Below are 18,302 nucleotides of genomic sequence, written 5' to 3' on the forward strand. Positions count from 1 at the left end.
AATGGGTTGACGAGAATGGTTTTAAGTTTAACACTGACAAGACTACTAGTGTGCTTTTCTCGAGACGACGAGGTGTGCATCCTGACCCCTGCATACTAATGAATGGACAAAACATAGTCATTGCGAAAGAACAAAAATTCCTCGATTTAATTTTTGATTCCAAACTCACCTTCATCCAGCACATAAAACAGCTGAAGTTAAAATGTCTCAAGACCATGAACCTTTTAAAGATTTTATCGCATCAGTCGTGGGGGACAGACAGGCACTGTCTCATATCTCTGTTTCGAAGCCTGGTTCTGTCACGCATAGACTATGGATGCATAGTATATCAGTCAGCTTCAAGGACAGCACTGAAAATGTTGGACCCTGTATACCACTTAGGTATCCGACTGGCACTTGGTGCCTTCCGTACCAGCCCTATTCACAGCCTTTATGCAGAGTCAGATCAGTGGCCACTAGACTATCAGCGCACGTATCTAGGAGTCAACTATGCAGTTAAGATCATGTCGCTGAAGCAGCACCCATGCAAAACACTTATGAACGATGTGTCTACTACCCAGTTATACCTAAAGCGTCCTTCTATCGCTCCGCCGTTTCCATTGGCAATAACACCTGCAGTAGAAAAACTTGCAATTTTTTTCAATGGCTTAGAGGGAAGTGACCATGTCGAACACATCCCTCCCTGGCAGCAGTGTCCAGTCACTTGTGACTGGTCTTTCAAAGACATCATAAAGGAAAATTGTCCAAGTGCACTCATTGAGCAACATTTCTTGGCCCTTAAACACGAATATCGTTCAACCGCGTTCTTCTCTGATGGCTCAAAGTCTCAAACATCTGTATCTTGTGCAGCCTATGGACAAAAGTTCTCGGACACCAGAACCATGCATACACATACCAGCATTTTCACAGCGGAAGCCTATGGTATCCTGCTTATTATACAACACATTAAACAACACAAGATACAAAAGTCTCTAGTGTACACAGATTCTTTAAGTGTTGTCAGGGCCCTGTCTTGTGGCAAGTACAGCAAGAACCCTACTTTCAACAAGCTCCTTAACGAAATCTATGCAGCCTACAACCTAAAACTTTCTATTGTTATTCGCTGGGTTCCAGGTCATTCTGGAATTGCAGGCAATGAAATAGTGGACAAGAATGCACGAGAAGCCGCTGGTTGGCAAACCATAGATATAACCTCTGTTCCGGGTGTAGATCTAAAACCTGTTGTACGTAGAGGTCTACGCAACCACTGGCAAGCTGAATGGGACAGAGAAGTCGACAACAAACTCCACCTTGTTAAACCCCAGCTGAGAAAAGCTATCCCACAAAAACTCAACAGGTTCGCCGAAGTCACTCTAACACGGCTCAAAATAGGCCACACTTATGCCACACATAAACACCTTTTGACAGGCACTGATCCACCTACATGTATACACTGTGGAGAGAGTCTAACCGTTGTGCATGTCCTTATACAATGTCCTGTGCTTCACCAAGCACGACTGACCCATTTCAGGGAGCTCTATCGATATCATATCCCACTTCATCCAGCGCTGTTTTTTTCACTTGATGCAGTGGTTGACCTTAAGAGACTTCTTCATTATCTTGGGAAAGTCAAATTTTTAACAATGATATCATTCCATCCTAGCCACCAGGCTGCGCCTCAAGTGTGAGGTACTGCCTGGTGCATAAAAAGTATGCAGTTCTTGCTCAGGCAAGGACTTCAGCTGCGAGTGTCTTGGGCCTTGCAGACTAATATATCATCACAGACTTCAGCCAATGAAATGAAGGTGTTTTTTTTTTCCAATGTGACATTCTTTTTAAATGCACTGTGTTTTAAATGGTTCGTAGATATTTGCTACACATCATTTGTTTTAATTTTTAAACTAATAACCAAAATGAAACAACACTTGTACTGGCGCTCTTTGGCCTTAGCTGCCCTTGCGCCAATAAAACTTAACGTAATAATAATAAGCTTGTACAAAGCCCTTCACAAACTCTCTTCTTTTGCACCATAGACAGTAACATACTGAATCGTGTTCAACAGCCGGAAACCTCTAAAGCTAAGCTTATAAAATATCGAATTTCATTATATACCAGGGCTTTTATTCTTCAGCCAAGTTGACCAGTGCTGATGTTTACAGTGTTGATGGGACATAGTAACAATGTAAAACTATTGAGGAGACTAGGATGAAAGAAAAGAACTCAACACAAGCACTAGTGGCACAATATTTTTTGTCTTCTGCGCATGTGTTGTGCTTTATTAATTATTCAGTGAAGAATCATTTTTGTAATATCTCTGTGCAAGCATGGGCTCTTGGGCAACATTTCAAAATAAGAACAACGTGAAAGCATCTTTCCAAATCTGTTGCTGATATTCACATGGTGTGCCTTTCATTTGTGCTCATGAATGCCACGCAGTAGCACGGTCATGAAAATGTGGAAGCCAATATGAGCATACAGTGGCAGTTGACTCTGACGCTGCTATGGCTAAATCCAGCCACACTTGGATCAACTCACACAATAGACAGACATGAGAAGATGTGTTGAAAATGGGCAGAAAACTTTGCATGGCCAAGGACAGAGCAATACTAACTGTGTGGCTAACACATTAGTGGTGTAATCGTTGACTCAAATTTTATGTAAACCTTCTGAAGAACGTTTATTTAAGCATTGTACGCCACAGAGCTTTACAGTAAGTTGTAATACCTGTACTATTAGAACATAGAAACTTCAGTTTAACAAAATGGTGTGCTTTCTGTTTTCCTTTTCTGTAACTTATTTGTTTTCTCAGTAGCTTGGTAGATCTTTTGCGTGGTATGTCAGCATATTGGAGAACGAAAACTTCAGTTGATTGTAGAAATAATAAAACCATGATTGTGACAGAGATCCTATGGCAGAACTACATGGAAGCACATAAAGTGTGCTTCTTGAATAACAAAATCGCTTCACTTGTCTTCGTTTGAGGTTTGAGTTCCCACTGATTCCCCCACCACACTTATTGTGGATTCATTGTTATCAAACCACCTTGCAGCTTGACAATTTCTAGCTCCCTCATCTTTGTCCCCAGTGTAGGGTAGCATACCGGTCGTTCCAGACTAGTTAACATCCCTACCATCTTTTTTTCCCTCCTGTTCCTTCCTTCCTTCCTTCCTAGCTCTTTGGCCATAATATGTCTGTATGTTTGCCCCGCCGCTGTGGTCTAGTGGCTAAGGTACTTGGCTGCTGACCCGCAGGTCGCGGGATCAAATTCCGGCTGAGGCGGCTGCATTTCCGATAGAGGCGGAAATGTTGTAGGCCCGTGTGCTCAGATTTGGGTGCACGTTAAAGAACCCCAGGTGGTCGAAATTTCCGGAGCCCTCCACTACGGCGTGTCTAATAATCATATGGTGGTTTCGGGACGTTCAACCCCACAAATCAATCAATATATTTGTCTGTTAGAAGTGAGCATTCTACTGGTTAGGACACAGAGCTTTATTTTGAGCAGAACAAGTGAGAACAGACAGATTTCTGGTCAGTACTGCAAACCAGTTAAACCACTAGCACATCGGGCATGTGCTGGAGGAATGCCCAAACTTGCAGTGAAAAACCCACCGCGGTGGTCTGATTATTATAATGCTCTACGCTGACCCAAACGTTGCGGGATCGAATCTTGTTCGTGGTGGCCATATTTCGATGGAGGCAAAATGCCGGAGATCCATGTATTTAGATTTCAGCTCACGTTAAAGAACCTGAGATGTTTGTAATTTCAGGAGCCTTCAAACAGGGTGTCTTTCATAATCATATTGTGGTTTTGGAAGGTAAAATCCTAATAATAATGATAATTATTATTAGTGCTCAAGGAAATAAATATTTTCAGCTAGTGACCTGTGATTAATTTGGATTTAGATGTTTGTGTCCAGGTTGCCAATATCAATCGTGATGCCATTGAAACTGGAGGTTTCTATCAAAATTTGGTGCATCACGTTTGTTGTAGTTTTTTTTTCTCACTGTATTTTTTTTCTTGTTGTTGAGGGGGATTAATATTCAAATATACCATAGGGGATTGATTTCAAGTGCCAAAAATTTGTGGTTGGGGGGACTTGCATTATGATAGAGCAAAATGGCTTGTTTGGTTGGCGCACTCAGAAGCTGTGTCATTTAAAAATGTACTGTTGGTGGGTGTTCTTTTTGTCACTTCTGCTACAGCTGACTTAAGAAATCAGTTGATAGTGGAAGAGTAGTATCAACAATGGTGACCAATTAAGAATATGACCCTTGAGTGAAGAGCTGTCTGGCAGTAAAGAGCTACTAAGTAGTATGATCAGGTGATATACCAGAGCATGACCATCTGCTCTAGAAGTTGTTATTAGAGTCAGCGTGTGGTGAAAGCTTCAATGTGTGTCATAGTGCATTCACAGAAGAAGCTTCTTGCTTGATTGTTTTTCATCTTCAGGACATGGTGTTCGAGGATGAAAGGGTTGTGAGCAAGTTCATGCGTGACTATCTGCAGGACCCTCTGCGGGATGCCCAGGAGCCGTATTTCACTGTGCCTGAGGTTTGTGCCATGCTTAGTAGAAAACCTTGATAAAGTTTGATGAGCCACCGATGATATGGTCAGCATTAGAATTTCGAAGGTGTTTATCTTGTTGAAAATTAATGAGGAATAATGTCTCAACAGCTGTGGAAACGTGAATTGTGCTTTTTTTCATTATTTTTAGTAGTTTTAACAAAGGAAATAAAAAGTAAACACTTGAAATGGAAGCTTTTTCTCTGGGGAGCATAGCAAAACTGTGCCAACTGAGTCGCAAGTGGAAGTCTTAAAGAATTACAACACTTGTTTATTTTTATTATTGCAGTTCCTAGACTATCTATTTTCTAAGCAGAATGAGTTGTGGGACAGCCAGCACAACAAAGTCAATCAAGACATGACGCGCCCACTGACCCACTACTGGGTGGCGTCTTCACACAACACGTAAGACATGTTCTCTTTGCACATTTGCTCTTTTAGGCTTGAGTTCATCCTTGTGGCTGCTCAATCACTCCTCCCAGGTACCTCACAGGAGACCAAGTGAAGAGCGAGTCTTCTGTCGAAGCTTATGCGAGGTGTCTTGCAATGAGTTGCCGCTGCATTGAGTGTGAGTAAAAAGCACTTACTACTTTTGCTGATTTTTCTGTATAAAAGGTTTTCCTTCATCTTCATTATGCTTTTTTCTAGTGTTATTCGCTCACAGCTCAAAGTGTGGTGCATATTACACATTTTAAGTTTGTACAGGGTTAAGAAGGACTTCAGGTTTGGTTCACCGTGTCTAGCATAGAAGGATGTCTGTTGGCTGGATTGACAGAGCTGATACACTTTGAACACAACACCTTCTTTGGCCTCTTTCTCCCATATTCTGTAATTTAATTCTGGCTTATAAGAAAGTAGTATTTTAAATTACGAGTCCGCAGTAGCATTCTGTATGACTTTACACTTGTGGAAAATGCCCTAGAGAGCAGTCTTTCTAATGTGAATTAAAAAGCATATCTTTTAGTAATGCCAACTTGGTGAAAAAGGAAAATTCAGAAAATTAGTTTCAAGGATGGATGATTGCAGCACCTCATTCTTGCTACATATATGGCTACTAAAATTCACTTTGGAGAACATATGGAGTCTTTTCTTACACTTCTGCATCATGTTGTGACAGCTTAGAAATTTTTTGTTTGTATCAATTTTTGATTCTTTAGAGCACTAGCCACCATCCTTTAGTAGCACTCGTCGGTGCTCTTCTCCAAATCCCTTGGTCTTTTGTGTGGCATGCGCAACGTCCAGCCCTGACTCAATGATTTTGTAGTTGCCGCTTTCTTGAAAGGACGCTGCAATACTTTTCCAAGTAATTGTCCGATGGCTTCATTAAAAAAAAAAAAAGCTGATCACCTCACGCACTAACTGCCGGAAAGATTTTTTGTAATATTTCAAATACAAGTAGACTTAAAGGTATTTGCCACATGCTTTTTTAGCGCTTTCTCCCTCTTTTCGTACCAGCAAATATTATGCTTAAAACTACTCATGGAAAAAGATGACAAGGTTGCTTCGCCAGGACACATCATGACCTTGAACACTTTTAATTTTTTCTGCAGACATCTGATTTCTTTCAGTGTGATCGCAAGCGCACGTGTGGGCTAGTGGTGGCATTTTGTGGTGGCCGTGATAACTATGCTGCTTACAATGCACAAATCAGCCAATGGCCGTTCACCTTGGGCATATTGCGCAGTAATTTGGGTGTCTGGAATTATTTGTAGAGAGAAAAAGGGGCGATTCATAACCGACTATGAGAATTGATTTTAAACTGCAGGCTGCAAAATGTTTGGCTCGCGTGTTCTCAGGAACCTAGGCTACTGAACGGCGGCATGTTCTGATCATGCTGAGGATGTGTTGCAAAGCCTTTTTAATGCATCAACCACGCACCTATTGTATGCTAAGCTAACATCTGCCTTCAGATTTGGTATGATTCCTCACGCCACGGCAGAAAAGGCAGCATTACACTTGATTGTGATCAAAATGGTCTCGCCGTTGTCCTCAAAAGCCAATGAACTTGCAAGGGCGCTTGTTGGAAGGCAATGAGAGTTCATATGATCAGACGTGGCAGTGACTTGATCATGATCTGTGCTGCTCCTTACTGGCTTTACCTCTTGTGTTCTTGAGGGGTAATGGCTTTCCAGTGTAGTTTCATAGCCAGAACTTCATGGGCAGTGAGTGGCGTACCAACTCTTTCGTGAGTAGGGGGGCAAACAACCTGCCTCACTCGTCAGGCGGGATATATATATATCAGCTTTTTGATGGCTGCATTTTCAATGGAGGGGAAAGTGCTGTAAGCCCGTGTGCTCAGATTTTGGTGCACATTAAAGAACCCGAGGTGGTCGAAATTTACGGAGCCTTCCACTACGGCATCTCCCATAATCATATGGTGGTTTTGCGACGTGATGCCCTACATATCAATCAATCAACTCACGATCATTCAGTCAGCATGCAAGTACGCTAACGACTACACCACAGCACGCTACAGAACCGTCCGAAATGAAACATGCTTATGTAGGCACCGATGAGTCGCTTGCACACGGCACGAACATTTTTGCAGTTACCCCAAAGAACGGGTGCTTTACTCCACAAGGAAAAAATTTCCCCTCCTTTCGATGCCGTGTGCATTTTTTTGCACTCATTTCGTTTTTTGGAGGAGCAAAAATTTCTTTTCGTGATAACTGCGCAGTTACTACAGAAAACTTTTTGGAGTGTATGTGCGCGTGAAAGAGAGAGAACTAAGCAGTACCGCGCGTGTGTGCTTCTTTTTCGTCTGGATTGTACTTTGAGCTGTAAAAGACAATTCAAGATGAATGAAAACAAACTAGCCCGACTCCGCATTAGACCTTCATGTGCAAAAAACCAAGGTCTTTCACTTTCTCCCTGGTCCGGTAGGTCAAGCTGCGGGGTAAGCTTAGAAGCTGAGCTAGCCATTGAACTCGAGTTCACTGCTTTATTCTTCGCCACTTTGCAAACATCTGCCATCGCTCCTAGTTACCGTGAGCGGGGCTGATCAGATTTATCAGAGGCAAAAGTGCCAATCTTCTTGTGGTGCTTCTAGTACGCCAGAACTAAAGGACTTAGAAAGATTCGTCACAATCACCAGCTCACAGCAGCTTCGATAAAGCTGTGGTGACGCTATTCATTTTTGATGAAAGGAAACAGTTTTTATGAATTTGCAATTGCTGTGACTAGTTCAGAAAAACTGGAAGGTAAGTTCAGAAAAACTGGAAAGTAAGTACAAGATGCTTTCGCACCTTGTACTGTAGCTTTGCAATGCTACAGTAGAAAACGCGAAAGAGTCGCATAGGTGGCCTGCACCGTAATGAACATTCAGACAATCGTCACGGTAGAAATTTAGGGAAAAAACAGGATTAGGATTAAAATTTAGGATTAAAACCTTACCTGGTAACATTTTCATTTCCTCGTAACAATATAATTGAGTGATTACTGTGGTGAAGGAAAACTTTGCATTTTTTATTGGTTTCTCCAGCGTGCAGCTGACAGTGAGCACAGTCAGAAGTGGGGGCAGCTAAGCCCCTCAACTTTTCTCAGTGGAGAAGCTCGCGCCCACTTTACCCCCCCCCCCCCCCCCGGCTGATACGCCTGTTTTTATGGGTTTGGTGAAAATGAAAAAGCTAAATGAGCCAACAAACAATAAAAAGCTAATATCACTTGTTGTATCACCTTGTCATTTGGAAACAACATTCAGGCTGATATTTTTCGCATTTTCACAATATTGGTTCTTTTTTAGTCTTTAGCATTCATCTCATAAAAATGGCAGCTATAAAAATCAGTTGCTTTTGAATTTTTACCTGGACATCCTGCAAGTGTGGGATTGTGGAAATCAACACAGAAGGCTTGGCAAAATGTGAGGACAGTCCAATATTACTGTGTCCTTGCTGGACCATCACACTTTGAGATGCCACAATGCATAACCTTAATGACAAATGCCTACGAGGGACCTAGTTGTGTTCTCCAAATGGCAATTCTAAAAAAATTGCTGGAGTACATAAACTTAAACTTGGTATGAAAGCGTTGGTTAAAGTGTTGCTTTCTGTAACACCATTTGTGGTATGTGACACTAATGTGGAGCATTCTAGCATAACTAGCTGTAATCACGGAGGAAACATCACAGAAGACAAAGAAGTCATGTTTGTGACGTAACTTTGTGACATTACAATGCCACTGAAATTAGTGCACAGAAGCTAGTTTTCCGCCCCACATGTATCTTCCGAATAAATGCGTAGTTTTGAATGTGTTTTGTAGTATTCAATTAGCATATCAATTCTATTAAATATTTTCTTAGTGGTCATTTTGGGAAGGTTATGTTTAAAAATAATTTGCAAGGTGAAGGGCTAAAGAGCAGCCATAGGTATCTGTCACTGTCGAATGATTTCTGGAGGCAAGTTCTCCTTATGTAAGTATTTTATGTCATGATGCGAAGTTTTCAAATTAGTCTTATTACAGCAGAGACTGCAACAAAAGAAAGCATTGTATAATAATTCTAACATTGTACTCTGATTGATTGGTATGTGGGGTTTAACGTCCCAAAACCACTATATGATTATGAGAGACGCCGTAGTGGAGGGCTCCGGAAATTTCGACCACCTGGGGTTCTTTAACGTGCACCCAAATCTGAGCACACGGGCCTACAACAATTCAGCCTCCATCGGAAATGCAGCCGCCGCAGCCGGGATTCGAACCCGCGCCCTGCGGGTCAGCAGCCGAGTACCTTAGCCACTAGACCACCGTGGCGGGGCTAACATTGTACTCTAAACATGCCAATTTTTCAAGTTCTTGTACAATATGTCTTTCCTAGTGGATTGCTGGGATGGACCGGATGGCATGCCCTATGTGTATCATGGCCACACATTGACAACGAAAATCAGGTTCATTGATGTCATCAAGACAATCAAAGACCACGCATTTGTTGCATCCGAGTAAGCGTAACTTGTTTTTTTTTTATTCAGTCAGTGCACTATGATTATTGCCACAGCTCAATGTACAATGTCGTCCTTTATGAAAGGGAGCACACGTGCGCGTGGCCTGCGCTCTGCGGTGGCTGCCTACAGGACCATCATCAACAAATAGCAAAAGAACAGACGTCGGTTTTTGGCATCATCTATTGGCAAACAAAAGAACAAATCATGGCTGGTGGGCAAGCGTTACAAGATACTGTAGGCAGCTGTCGTAGAGAGCAGGCCACACTCTCTCGTGTTCTCTTTCATAAAGGACAACACTGTACTTGTTCAGTTGAAGTTCCATGTGCGTGTTAATGTAGTATACATGTGCATATGTATGTGCACACTTGCAGGATATCTGAGCTAGCTTGTTCCAAGCCTCGAATAAATCAGGTTTTCTCTGAAAATGCAATAAAGTTGGTATTTTTTGTTCTTTTGAGCAGCTGATGGCTTCTTTTTTTTATAAGTGAATAATCAGCAATTTTGTATTGATGACTTATTACAAATAATAGAGCAGCTTGCTTAGCATATATTAGAACTTTATTAGATACACTTCTCAGAGTACTATGCAAAACATGTACATGATGTGGCAAAATACAACGTCTCGTGCGAATTAAAGCAGGGCTGATAGTAATAATAAAAGTATTTATTGTCAGAGAAAAGACAACTTAATCAAAGAGCTACTCTTGCACAAATCTTTTGTTGCATAAGAGTAGCTTTTTATTGTAAAGTTTTAGTGAAGCATTGACAAATGAGCAATTTTCCTAATTACCACTTCCTAAATTACCACAATAAATTTGCGTGTCTTTCTGCAGAGAGCAGCTGTAGTGTCATTGCATCTACTATAGCTAGCGTTGTTGTAAGCATGATCCAGTGCTGAATATGAGGGCAACTTCAAGTTAAGGACTGTATGTAGGAGGCATGTTTATGCATACGTACATGCATTTGTACTTGTTGTATCACAATATTTACAGTTGCTTCTAGAATACCATCTAATGAAACTCTTAAGGGGGGGCGCGGCAAGTAAAGTGCCGATTTTGGTCAAAATATGCGATTTTCTGATTTATTTTTTTTCGTAATCTTCAGACCTTCAACTTCCTTGTTCTAAAATATTACAGCGAAACGTGCGCTACAAATCCCGCAAATAGTGTTTTTGCCGAGGCTAGTCGCCGAAAAGTGCGAAAAAAAAAGCCCCTGAAACGGTGTTGTTCACGCCGCACAAACGCGCCAAGTTGTTGACCGTGGGCCGCCATTTTGGTAGCTTTGGAAAGAGGAGAAAGCCGGCTTCCCGATGGTCGCGGTCTCGTATTTCGCCGAGTGAAAATAAAAGCGCGAGGAGCAAGTAAAAAAACGAAAACGAAGAACGGCAATTGGCTGCGCGGGTCACGTGGTAGCAGGCGCGACCTCTTACTGGTCAAAGCTGCGCCGCGCACCTTGGCAACCTTGGAAGCGCGAGCGCATCTGCGGCCGCCGAGTCGAGAATCATCCGGCGTGCGCTTCGTTTTTTGCCAGTTGGCTGTTTTTGTGATAGTTCGCGTGCTTTTTTTTACCAAGCTTTGTTTACATCAGTGGTCTCTTCTGAGTGCTTGCTCATACTGCGGTGCTATGTTGTCGCAAAAAAAGTTCCGGAGCGTCCACAAGTACGGCAAGCGTCGGAAAGCTTGGAACAAAGGGCAGACGACTGCGGCTGCCGTCCCAGTCGCAGTTCCGAACGGAGCATGCTCTTCAAGCGTCACGGAGCCTCTACTCAGACCCTTCGCTGATTGTTGTGAGGCCGAGAGTGTGGAATGTGCCACATCGTCGTATGTCAGACCGCCGGATGCCGTCGACCGTGATGGACGCTCTCGCGAACCCGATTGCGGTGGCACCGCGTCGGCAGCCGTTGCAACTCCGGGCGTGCGCGCGTCGAACATTCTATCGCGAGTTTCGGCCCAGATTCCGAGCAGTGAAGAAATCGCGCAGCGGGCGCAGACAAGGCGGGATGTTTTGGATGCCGTAGCATCGAAGTCCGCTTCAAAGCGGAAGCTCGAGCTTCTGAACGAAGGCTGCGACGAAAATGACGGCGGTAAGGACTCCACATTCTTCATTGTAAATAAGAAGATGCTGAACGGTCTGCTTTCGTCAGTAAAGTGCAACAAGTGCGACGAAGGGTCGATACGCCTCGAGACTACGCACTGCCTTGGACTCGCGGCGAGGATGGAACTTTTTTGTGACAATTGTGGCATAGTGAACAGTGCGTGGTCGTCCCCGAGGTGCTCCGGGCAACAAAAAACGAACCCCTTTGAGGTAAACGTGCGTGCTTTGAGGGCTGTGCAGTCAGTTGGCAGAAAACAATCTGCCATAAATGACATTTTTATGTTTTAAGAGTGCGCTGCAAGAGATCACTGCTCAACTGGGCTTCAATCCAGGAGACTGCTCTTTGCGGCGAGCAGCCGAAAAGGATGCCAAAAGGGTGAAGAGGGCTCAAAAGGCGCATTGTTCCACGACAAAGAAGCGCAAAACTGGGTTGCGCTCTACAGAGGCCAAGGCCACAGCATCTCAGGATTACTGCCCAGGAGGATTCTGAGTGTTTTAGGCATGTTGTGAACTTCCAAACAAGAGTGAACTTTCAAAGTCAGTTTTCTCAACTCTTGATTTTCGCCTATGTGCCTTCGCTAGAACATCTGTCATTTTTTAACAAAGACTGATAGAGTCGTTCCGTTTTTTGCACTAGGCTCAGGAGGCCTTTAGCAGTGCAATAAAGCTTTATCTCTCTTCTTACTCATCATTTAAAATTTTTAGAACACATTTTATAATTACTGCGATGTGTGCGCAAAACAACATCCATGTTTTGGAAATTTTATTTATGGTTACAAGAACTAGAAAAATCAACTAATAGCTTCTTTGCACAAGTTGATGCTTTGGGAACATAATAATATGAAAAAATAATTTCATTTAGCAATAATTATCTCTTTAAGTGTGAAGAGCATTAATTAGTATAATTATGCTTGTAACTCAAAAAGTACAAGAGGTATTTGAAAACGGTTTTCATATTTGGAATCCTCACAATCATCCACATACACACACCAAATTTCATCACAAACAGTACATTAATAAAAAAATTAGTTTTACTTGCCACGTCCCCCCTTAATGCAAGTGTCCATTCAGTGTTTACATCAAGTGTTACATGAGGGATGACTTTTTTTTTTCTTATAGGTACCCAGTAATATTGTCTATAGAGAACCACTGCACCTTGCCACAACAAAGGAAAATGGCCAACCTGTTTCAGGAGGTTTTTGGAGGTAAGCAGAGCATTAATAAAGTGAAAGCCTTATATGTCTCATGCAAAGGTGGCCTTAAACAAAATCATGGTGTGAGCTCAAAACAGTACAGATTATGTCATGTTACTTCCCAAGTGTTGCCCAAAGTACACAAGTTGGATTCACTTCGCCTGTGCAGCATTCACTTACTAAAAAATTTTGAAGGATCTTTGACAGAAACATTGAATTTGAAGTGCATGTGCTGTTTTGTTTCCTTGCATACTGATTATTAGCGGCAAACATTGTCTTTAAGATAGTTTAATTTGGTGTTAAAGTAACTGTGACTGCTCATCTGAGTTGGCAGCACCTTGCGAGATGACCAGGCGTGTGCGAATAATGAATTTTAGGTTCGAAGTGAATTCGAAGCGAATAGTGATTTGGTTTGAATAATTTTGAATAAAGTTTGAATAGCATATATCATTTAATATTTAAAAAATTAGAATATTTGTCATAACCCAACTAACCTGCACAGTACATTAGACTCATTAAATGGAACCTGAAGAGACCAATAAAATGTTTTGTTTAACAGGAGTTCCATTTACTGTGAGATGAACAGGGGTGCTGAATGCAAGATCGAAACCAATCATGTCAGAAGCGCTTGTTCCATTTAAGCAGTAGTTCCACTTAACAGATTTTTATTTACTGAGAGTCCACTGTATTTTTCAAAATTGAAACAAGGCATGTGCAAACGTCGTTTTGTTCAAAGGAAGTGGAAGCAACTTAGAATAGTCGCAGGATTGGACTTTCCATAGAACGTAAGTGATAACCTGTAAAATTAGTTGCATTTTAAAATTGACTTTACTTGTAGCATATAAGCCAGTATAACAAACTTGAAAAAAGGGAAGAATCAATGCGAGGGTCAGATGTTTATTGAGCCTTGAAGGGGGCTTCGTAACAGTGCAGATTTTTTTCTTTGGAAAGGTGCATTCACGGTACAGCACTCTCACTGCAGCAAAACCATCATTACAGCAAGTTACATGCTGACTAATATGCAACTACTTGTTCATTTCGATTCGAAATGTTTTAGAATTCAAAGTTGAATCAAACCAAATTTGAATCTGTTAATATTCATTTGAATGTTTGCACAAGCCTAGACATTACCTCTAGTAAAACAAAGGTCGAGGAACCTGTGTGATGTTCCTTGAGTAAAGCGAGCATTGCCAACGTCATGGGCAAGTTTATGGGACGCAAAAATATCACGAAAAGTGTCCAACCAGGGCTATTGTTCTTCACCCCTTCGCTCTGTTGTCGGGCTGCTCCCGAGGTGATTCTGGCTGCCTACACCAATGGCTTTTTAAGCACCGTAGCTTTTCTGAGAAGGTACTTTGCTTGACAGGTGGGTGTCTCATGCAGTTTCCAGGAATATGTCTGGTGCTTCACATCCTGACTTATACCCTGACTTACCTGTGTGCACACATGTGTGCACTGTCTCTAAAAGTTTTACGATATAGCAACATGTTTTTTCTTTCTTCATCATCAATCCATGTGTAGGTTGTCTCAAACTTTTTTCTCGATTTCAGAGATGCTGTTGACTCAGCCAGTGGAAAGAGATGGTTCGAAAATGCCATCCCCTGAGCAGCTAAAGTGGAAAATTATTATCAAGGTAAAAATTTCATTAGTCTTAAAATAGTTTCAACGGTCAGGTGGCATGCAGTATTGTAGGCATAGAAATCTCACTTTTAACTTTTGTTCTTTTATGTAGCACAAGAAACTTCCAGAAGGAACAGAAGACAAAGTCATTGTAAACAGAAGTGATGAAGGTAGGGAACTGTTCATTGTATTTTCTTCTGAATTTGCTCGGTCTCCTGTATGACAAATGAATTCGTTTTTATTTCAATTGAACACATTGAAACAACTTGAACAGGTGGCCAGGAAACTGATGTCAGCAATGCTGTGAAAAATGGCATCCTTTATCTTGAAGATCCAGTTGATAAGGTGAGTCTGCGGTGACTTGCTTTTAAATTACCGCATACTGTATTGACTGACACTTAACATTCACTAAGCTGGTCATAAAAGCTCTGCACGTCTTTCTAAAATAAATGAGCTCATCTAAGCACCTGGGAATTGTGGGCATTTGTAAGGACGTGGTTTTAGGGATTATAAAAGCAGAATATCAAGATATATACTCTTCTTCAAATATTTTTTTAATCAGGCAGCATATGACGATACATGACACTGCCATAATTCTTTGTCTTAGTGAATTGAAGTTGTTTTAAACCTAATGTTAAAATAACTTAGGCCTGAGCTCTTGCATTGCAAGCTACATTTTATGCTATAATTCATGTATATATACAACATGCACACACACTCCTCAGGATCTATAACAAGTCAAATCACAAAAAAATTGTCACTTCTGCAGTCAAAAAACATTATTATGATGCAGTGAAACAGTTAAGCCACTGTACAGGACGTAATGATAGTTACACTAACAATAAGGAATGTACAGTGTCATCCTTTATGAAAGAAAACACGGGAGTGCGTGGCCTGCGCTCTGCGGCGACTGCCTAGAGCACCATCAACTGACGGCTCAAGAAAGCGTGTCCGCTTTTGGCAACACCACCTCTTATCACAACAGAGCAGGAGCCGTGCTTGTCCAACGGCCATAATTCATTGTTTAGTTTGCCAGTAGATCACGCCGATAGCCAACATGCTTTCTTTGACGGCCGATTGACAAAGCTGTACGCAGCCGCCGCATAGCGCAGGTCACGTTCTTGCGTGTTCCTTTTCATAAAGGACGACAATGTATATGCATGTAAAAGGCAGTAAGTGCTAAAAAAAATACCCTTGTAGCTTGTGAGGATTGTTGTGGGTTTGTTTGCATATATACTTAATAGTGTCTAGTAATGTAAAATACCGAGTAATTGATGTATAAATCATTATTGAACAGAATAATAAAGGCTGCTGCAGCGCACGTATGGGCTGGCTTTTACTCTCAGCGATAAGAATAGCCAAGTTTAATTCTTAATACCACTTTGTGAATGATGAAACTACATTGAGATTAGGGGTGTGTGAATATTTGAAAATTCTGATTCACGAATTGAGTAGCGTATTGTTCGGTTTAGTACTTTAATCGAATAGTGCATATTTAATACATGATAGTAATACAGAACTTAGAAGCTATCTAGAACAGGGCATATCGTTTTATCACGCAAAATTATGACATCTTGTCTAGTGTAACGCAGCTAAAGCTCGAACTTTCAATCCGCCCATTAACAATACGTCATGACATTGCCCTTTTGTCTCTCTTTCATAAATATACTAAAGCCACTCGATCACCGTCCCTCTCACTTATCGCACAGACTGCACAATGACTTCAGCTACTCCTGTGTCAACGGCAACACTAATGCTTTTAACTGCTCATCCCTCCCACGTGCCGTACGACTGTGGAACAATCTTCCCAATACCATCATCCTTCAGCATAATCACAACATATTTTGCAAGCATCTCATCATTCATTTCTCTGATAAAACTTAGCTGGTCCATTTTCTGTCATGTTCTTTGCAACTCCATTTTCTTTTTTTTGCAATTTTATTTTATCAGTAAAGTTATACTGTTGTTTTTAGTTTTGTTGTACTAGAAATTATTTGACTAGAAAAACTAAATTATTTTACCAGAAATTATTAGACTAGAAAATAGATTTGGTTTGTACTAGAAATTATTTTACTTTACTTATCATTTTTGTTTTTTTATTTTATTCTACATTGTTCTTACTTCTTTGTACCAACATTGTTTTTGATTTCATTCTAAATTGTTCTTACTTCGTATTGACTCCCCCTTACACTATGCCTCTGTGAGCTCTATAATGTATTTGTAATAAATAAATAAATATTTATTAGAAATACCAAATATTTTTTAAATTTATGTCCTGATGAAAGAAACTTTAAGGGAGTAAAATGTAGGAAAAGAGAGGGTAACACTTCTTCTTTTAATCATCAAATTACCAAGATGCAGGCGGCCGAAGCTTTTATTTAACGGTTGAAGCTAAATAATCAATCAAAGGATGAAGGTGTTCTTGTTTAAAACTCTAGTGTTCCAAAAGCCATCAATCTGCCATCATCATCATCATGCCATTCATGATTATTTTGACTCATCAATATTGTTCATATCCACATATCAATTTTATTTAAATGCGGGTGATCAAGTGCCACATTGAATACTATAATCACTGTTCTATTTCACCCTGCAGTTACAAAATATTTTTAAGGCTCTAGTTGCTGCTCTATACGATCTTGCCTCAATTTACACGAGTGGGTATTATTTATCAATTAAAACTAATCATAAAGTTTTTTGTTAAAGCAAGTGAATATTTGTTTCAATTGAAATATTGTGAAATTATTGTGTGGTTTTGAAAATGATTACATTACCATTCTTGGGTTGCTTGGAAAATAGTTGCCTCAGTATTCGAAAACTGTTTGAATAGAATTTGGTTCATATTTTTCTACGATTTGTATTTGATTAGGATTTAAAATGATCTATTCATGCATGTATTACTAGTACATATTGTTGTGACTAAATGAGTTCGTGGGCATGAAAACAAGCAAAATTTCAGTTGGTGATTTTTATGGGGAGTCAGCTATATGACCTATAATATTTATTGCTATTGCATATATATAGTGTATGTGTATGTGAGATCTAACAGACACTAATGCCAAGGAAGGTGTGGGGGAAGTTATTAGACCTAATTGAACTGTAAATGTGAAGGAAGAAATGTGGGTGAAAAGATAACTTGCGTTGAGCAGGAACTTAATCTGCGCTATTTGAAGGTCGATATATATATATATATATATATATATATATATACATATATACGCACACATGCATTACACAGAAAGAGAGCCAGTACAAATTCGAACGGGCAATTTTAGCTTTTTTTGTGAAAAGTATGAGTTTTAGCTTGCCACCCCATCGACCTTCATTTACAATAAAGCTGTTCATATGGCTCGAACTTGGGTATGCACAGTCGACTTTTTATTTAATGCGTATAATCCCTAGTTTTGAAGAATTTTCAGTTTGGTAGAATTTTTTATTTTCCTAAAAATTTGTTTTGCCATCTATGTCCTAGTTTGTGATCATTAACTTACTAGCAGATTGGCCTGGCACATAATGAACCAGGGATCATATGCTCAAATAGCCGAATATTTTAAGCATTTGGCTACATCGCCAAAGTTTTAAACTATAAATAAACTTGAAATAAACTAGACTCATGATAATTCAAACTCTGATAATTCATACTTTTGGGTAATTCAAACAAAATTCAATGTTTTAGTTGGCCCGCTATTCTTTCAATGTATTTAAAAGCCTCTTAATTCAAACTCCATCGTTCAGTTAATTCATACTTTTTGTGGCTCCATACCAGAAAACATCTGCTACTTTCTCACTACTGTTTAAAAATTTACATGCATATATAATCCTAACAGTTTGAAAATGAAAAATAAGCACCTCAGGCCTTCGAGGAAAAAGGCTTTGCTAGTAAACAAATGTTTTAAATAAAGCACACACATGGTAAAC

At 40.5% G+C, this 18,302-nt stretch overlaps 1 protein-coding gene across 2 annotated transcripts in view; it reads left to right on the forward strand.

The window, feature by feature from the left end:
- sl (small wing phospholipase C gamma 1) overlaps positions 1–18,302 on the forward strand; it is an 82,756-nt gene that overhangs the window by 18,644 nt on the left and 45,810 nt on the right. For both annotated transcript variants that reach the window (XM_037427768.2, XM_037427769.2), the window contains exons 7-14: positions 4,430–4,531; positions 4,833–4,948; positions 5,026–5,111; positions 9,354–9,474; positions 12,691–12,776; positions 14,315–14,397; positions 14,497–14,554; positions 14,659–14,729. In XM_037427768.2, coding sequence (XP_037283665.1) covers positions 4,430–4,531; positions 4,833–4,948; positions 5,026–5,111; positions 9,354–9,474; positions 12,691–12,776; positions 14,315–14,397; positions 14,497–14,554; positions 14,659–14,729 — 723 coding nt within the window. The remainder of the gene's footprint in view (positions 1–4,429; positions 4,532–4,832; positions 4,949–5,025; positions 5,112–9,353; positions 9,475–12,690; positions 12,777–14,314; positions 14,398–14,496; positions 14,555–14,658; positions 14,730–18,302) is intronic.

Source organism: Rhipicephalus microplus, chromosome X, assembly GCF_043290135.1.
Source record: "Rhipicephalus microplus isolate Deutch F79 chromosome X, USDA_Rmic, whole genome shotgun sequence".
NCBI classification, from domain to species: Eukaryota; Metazoa; Arthropoda; class Arachnida; order Ixodida; family Ixodidae; genus Rhipicephalus; species Rhipicephalus microplus.